The sequence below is a fragment of the Siniperca chuatsi genome, linkage group LG21, assembly GCF_020085105.1.
Source record: "Siniperca chuatsi isolate FFG_IHB_CAS linkage group LG21, ASM2008510v1, whole genome shotgun sequence".
Lineage (NCBI taxonomy): Eukaryota > Metazoa > Chordata > Actinopteri > Centrarchiformes > Sinipercidae > Siniperca > Siniperca chuatsi.
In genome coordinates, this window is record NC_058062.1 from 23,452,458 (window position 1) to 23,458,446 (window position 5,989).

Below are 5,989 nucleotides of genomic sequence, written 5' to 3' on the forward strand. Positions count from 1 at the left end.
CTGGACAGTGGCCTGTGTTGCATTATCTGTTACAGAAAGTTATTGGACAGAGTCTCCGCCGAAAGGGGGTTTCAGACGCAGTTTGAAGCATAATGAGGCCTTAAAGTGTGGGATGTGCTTAAAATGTACTTGTTTGTACAACATGTTGTCCAAACTTGTCCTAAGGCAAAAGACCACTTTCAGACAGTCTCTCCTTTAAGGCATTCATAGTGCATAGTTGTTGACATGAAAAGTGATAGTAGTTGTGTGAAGAATGACAAAAAGAGAGCTTCAGAGAGAAGTTCAATATTTTTTTTTTAAAAAAAGGTCCACATTTTTACCATATGATCTACAGCACTTTTTTGAAAATGAAACCGGTTACACTTTTACTCTAAGTCCCTGTTGTGTGTGCTGTGTAGTGGTATGTGGACCCAAAGGCAGATGACCAGGAAGCGGTATGAGGTGAAGTAGCTGGATGGTTACCGTGTTTATTGGGGGTGATGTAGTTTACAGGCAGGTACAGGCAGGTACAGGCAGACAGGTAATGAACAGGCAACAGGATTATTGGGTTACCGGCTGGCAGTGGTGGAAACAGGGAAGTGAGTCCAATGTGGCTAAACAGTCCAATAGGGAACAGGCAAAATCCAAAATCCAGAATACAACCAAGAATCAGAGACAAAGAATCCAAAGCAGAAGTCACGGTAAGAATGTCGGGGAACTGGGTACAGGAACCAGGTACAACAAAAGTGCACCAAAGGGCGACACACACACAATGTCAGGAACACTCACAAGCCAGGAACAAAACTCACGATAGGAGCAACATCAGCCAGGACTCACACCAGACAGCAGAAACACCATGAAGTAACAATAATGATCCAACACTAAACAAAGACAGAGACCCAGACTAAATACCCTAGGGGAGATGAAACAACAGTCAAGGAAGGGCCAACAATCAAAACTGGAGGGAAAGCAAACAAAGACAGGAAGTAAAACCACAAGACACACAAGGAGAGGGACACAATACAAAATAAAACAGGAAATGAAAAACCCTCAAACTATAACAGTCCCCCTATTTAGAAAGTATAAAAACTGGTTTATAACAAGTAATGCAGTAGTAAGCAGATGTAAGTGTACATTAATAAACACTTCAAAATGTCTATGTTTGATTCTATGAGTTCAGGCGCAGCCCCTTAGGTGGGTTCATCCCTCGCTCGCGATCGTGCAACACTGAAGACTTTTAGTCTACACCATCTTACTACGTGGGCCCCAACCTCTGTCTCACCTTGTGTATAAGTTAAGCTGAGACAGGACATTCAGCTCCCAAAAACAGCTTTTTCTTCAGCTAGTTAAAGGAATAAGTGGAGACCCAGCTTAGAGGGCTGCACCTATACTCATAGAATCTGGAGTTACGGTACATAACTAACATTTATTTTGTATAGGCTTTGCCCTATAAGGCTATCACTAGTGGGATAAGGGTGAAGCAGGATATGGGCGAAGCAGGATATGGGCCATACCCCTCTGGGTCCGTGAGGTACACAGAAGCACAAGCACACACCCACTTCACAAGAAATCAATAACCAGACCTCACCGATGCATAACAGCGCAATGGCACATCACAGAATCATATGCACATAAATAGCACAGAAATAATACAATGAAACTGGAATGAATCTGGAAAACAACATAAAACACACTGCTGTCAGAAGCAGAGACAATGGTTATTATATAATAATAAACTTTATTAGCACTTATCAAAACAAAGTACAAAGTGCTTCACAGAGAGAGAAATATAATACCACAGTGAATGATAAAATACATACAAACCAATAAAATAAACAGACAGCGCAGGCTATGCTTTCCAATAAAAATGCATTTTGAGAAGAGACTACCCTCATGCACCCTAAGGGACATTTTTGTCTTTTTCATTTTAAATTTTTTGATCATTTTGGCTGTGTTAATGCATATGGCACGAATTTTGTCACACGTGAGTTTTTTTATAATTTTTTTTTTTAAACCTCAGAGCCTATAATGCGTATATAATCTACTGTGTACTGAATTTACAGCAACTCAGCATGTTAAGGACATTTTTGTCCCCATTGAAACCCATTAAGTGTGAATGTGTGTAAATGCTTAGTTACTTTGATGAGCAGTTCTGCCATCGCTGTATGAATGTGTGTGTAATGGGTGAATGAGATATGTAGTTGAAGCGCTTTGAGTAGTTAGAAAGACTAGAAAGGCACTATATAAGTACAGTCCATTTACCATTAACACTGCAATTTTTGATCCCATGGCTATTAAAACATAAAACACTGCAATCTATGAAATCAGGCTGTCATGCAGGGCTCCTGGCTTCAAAATTGTAATTTTTACTATTCCACTATTATTCATTACTATTTCCACCAGATGGCGCCCGTTGCCCATGTTTGGCCTATAGGGGAAATGCATTTCCTGATTTCCTGTAGGGGAGTTGATCCTCTATAATGGAACAAATACCGAATATGTTTGAAACTGAAATGATGTGTGTGTAATGATATGGATGTCGGAGAGTGGTGTGTGTAAAAAAAAATTGTGTGCATGTGCGTGTGCATTTACCAGCTATGGCAGTATCCAGAGATATAAATTATATGATGCAAAAGTTAAAATGCATGCGTCATATCTCTCTCCCTCTCTCACATTTATGTACACACCATAACCCCATCCACCTACTCATACACACATGCACGTGCACCCTGAGGCCTTCAAACTCAATGGGGGCTATATAGCATGATCCTATAAGCCAGGAGGAGGTGGTTCACATGTTATTATTTTTCATTCGCTCTGTTTCATTTCTCTTTGGCGTAAAATGTGAGCTTGACTTTGATGTATAAGTTCAATGCCCCTCTGTAATTTCTCCTTATGATATGCACACCACACGCACCTCCACAGAGGCCCATAGCCATGCACTCACATGCACTCCGAAGTAATAAAAACATGAGAAATCTTGCAGCGCTTCAAAGATGCCCCTGCAAGGAAAACGAAAACAAACTCCAGCTTTATTTTTGAGACCCTCAGAGAATTTATACTGGTGCTGTCGCAGCCAAATCTATAAATATATGTAGCTTGGAGGGAACTAGTCATTTCATATCTGACAAGATGGAGAAACAGCATTTCACAATGGAAGAAGCTATGGATGTCATTATGCGCTCTGACAGCGAGCAGGAGGAAGAATCCAGAACTCAGGATGAGGACACAGACTCAGAGGATGCAGAATACCAACCGGAGTCTTCCGCTGATTCGTCAGATGTCTCCTCTGAGAGTGGGAGGACACGGAGGAGACAATGGCGGAATGGCAGGCAAAGTCTGGTCTCCCACACACGCGCTACATTTCAGCACCCACTGGTGTGATCCCTGGACCCACAAGCTACACCACCGCCCGGATTAGCACCCTGAGGTCCAGCTTTGATCTCTTTCTGACTGACAAAATCATCCAGCTTTTGGTGGACATGACTTACAGCGGAGACGTTCCATGGAGGAGTGGAGAGAGGTCGATGCCACAGAAATACAGGCGTACATGGGGCTGCTTCTTCTGGCCAGTGTGTACCGGTCAAGAAATTAATCATCACGGACCATATTCCGAGCCACCATGTCCCATAGTCAGTTCAATCAACTCACACGTGAGATTTGATGACAGGCTGACACGACCTGCTCATCACAGAGAGGACAAGCTGGCTGCCTTCTGCACAATTTGGGAGAAGTGGACACATCGCCTCTCCTTACTTTTCAACCTGGGCCGGGACATCTGCGTGGATGAACAGCTGGTACCATTCAAAGGCTGCTGTGTGTTCCGGCAGTACATGCCAAACAAACCGGCTAAATATGGCATAAAAATTTGGGTCACCTGTGACATTGGAACATCCTATGCCTGGAGGATGCAAATTTACACCGGGAAACCGTCTGGTGCTGCCGTGGTGGTGAACCACAGCAAGCGGGTTGTCCTGGACATGAAGGAGGGGCTCCAGGGGAACACAGTCACTTGTGACAATTTTTTTACCACTTACTCACTTGCTGAGGAGCTGCTGAAGAGGAAGATGGCCCTGGTTAGAACGATCCGCAAAACTAAGCCGGAGCTTCCCCCACAGCTGCTTAAAACCAGACGGAGAGCGATCTTCTCCTCCCTCTTCGCGTTCACAAAAACGCACACAGCGTTGTCGTACATCCCGAGACGGGGGGAAGAATGTGCTGTTGCTCAGCGTAAGGCACCGTAAGCTGGTGGTGAGTGATGGGGAAAAAAAGAAACCCCAAATCATCGTGGACTACAATTGCTGAAAGGGAGGTGTTGACAACCTGGGAAAGGTATGTGCCATTATGCATTACGCAATACTCAGCATACTTATTTATTCTTACTGAATTTATGTGCTTGTCTAAGAAATTTGTTGGACTTTTATTATTCAGTATTTTTTTGCATTTATATAATGAATAAATGATATCGGTGGCCACTAGGGCTTTTTTTTTTAACCTCCTGGATGTCTCCGCTTTTAACTTGTTTGTGCTGTGGACAGCCGTGGAGCCGTCCTGGGACCAGGCCAAAACCTTCAGAAGGAGACTTTTCATGGAGGAGCTGGGGAGGATGCTCATAACCCCACAAATGGCAAGAAGAGCACGCTTCCCACGCATACCAGCTGCTGCAGCCATGGTGGCGGCTGAAAAGCAGCCAAACCCGCAGCCAGAGCAAGACACCACTGCCAAAAGGAGGAGGCTGTGCGAGTTTTGCAGAGAGAAAAAGAAAGAAAAATTGCCACCACCTGCTGCAAACAGTACATTTGCACGGGGCACACTTCAGCCATTTGCAGCTCCTGCTTTACCTGAACTGATCTCTCTCTCCCTCTATCTTTCTCTCTCTCTCTCACACACACACTCACGCACACAATGTCTCTCTCTCTCTCTCACACACACACACACAATCTCTCTCTCATACTCTCTCTCTCTCTCTCTCTCTCTCTCTCTCTCACACACACACCATTTATGTTCTGAATGTTAATGTTAATAAATCTTGTTCTTGTGAACTTGTATTTCTGCCTTATTTCTTGAACAAAATAAGGTAATAGAAAATCAGAGTTGTTGCTAATTATTTACATATCCTAGACTGTGATAATAATAAAAGAATATCTCCCGAACATTTAGTATATGGAAAATAAATCATTTTTCTGAGGGTTTTTTATTCAAAAACATAGTGGCATCATGTCAAAATGCCTGGTATTTAAAGGGTTAAAATCCCAACAAATTAATGAATATTTAATTGTTATGATCAAGACTGATGTGGGTTAAAAAAAGGAAGAGACAGACCCCTGCCTGAAGATCTCAAACTACGTGAAGGTTCATAAGGGATTACAAGGTCTAAAATATAGTCTGGAGCCAGGCCATGAAGAGCCTTAAAAGTCAACAAGATCTTAAAATCAATCCTAAAACAAACAGGGAGCCAATGTAAAGAGGCTGAAACAGGTGTGATGTGGTCATACTTCTTGGTCCTAGTTAAAAGCCTAGCAGCTGAGTTCTGTACAGTCTGCAGTCGTTTCAAAGTTTTTTGATTAAGACAAGTGAACAGACTGTTATAATAATCAAGGCGGGAAGAGATAAAATCATGTACAACAGATTCTGCATCACTAAGATTTAAAATAGATTGTATTTTTGCAATATTTCTGAGGTGATAAAAATATGATTGGACAAGCTTAGTGATAGGTTGCTCAAAACATAAATTGCTATCAGAAAGGACACCAAGATTTCTTGCAACAGGTTTGATATGTTGTGACAAGTAATCAGTAGATGGCAATATTTGCCATCACTCTATTTAGTGATGTGTTGGGGCCCAATAACAAGGATTTCTTTTTTATGAGTTGAGCTGAAGAAAATGTATTGACATCCAGTTGTTTATGTGAGACAGGCAGTCCTGCAGAGAACTCAGCATACTAAGGTCAGTGGGCTTGACAGGGAGGTACAGCTGAGTGTAATCCGCATAGCAATGAAAAGAAAAGAA

At 42.4% G+C, this 5,989-nt stretch overlaps 1 protein-coding gene across 1 annotated transcript; it reads left to right on the forward strand.

The window, feature by feature from the left end:
- The first annotated feature begins 2,254 nt into the window (after nucleotides 1-2,254).
- On the forward strand, nucleotides 2,255-4,899 carry LOC122869536. The gene is made up of 2 exons (XM_044182657.1): nucleotides 2,255-4,311; nucleotides 4,518-4,899. Exon 1 carries the CDS (start codon nucleotides 3,297-3,299, stop codon nucleotides 4,221-4,223), a length of 927 nt encoding a protein of 308 aa, XP_044038592.1. The 5' UTR covers nucleotides 2,255-3,296; the 3' UTR covers nucleotides 4,224-4,311; nucleotides 4,518-4,899.
- Nucleotides 4,900-5,989: the final 1,090 nt, after the last annotated feature.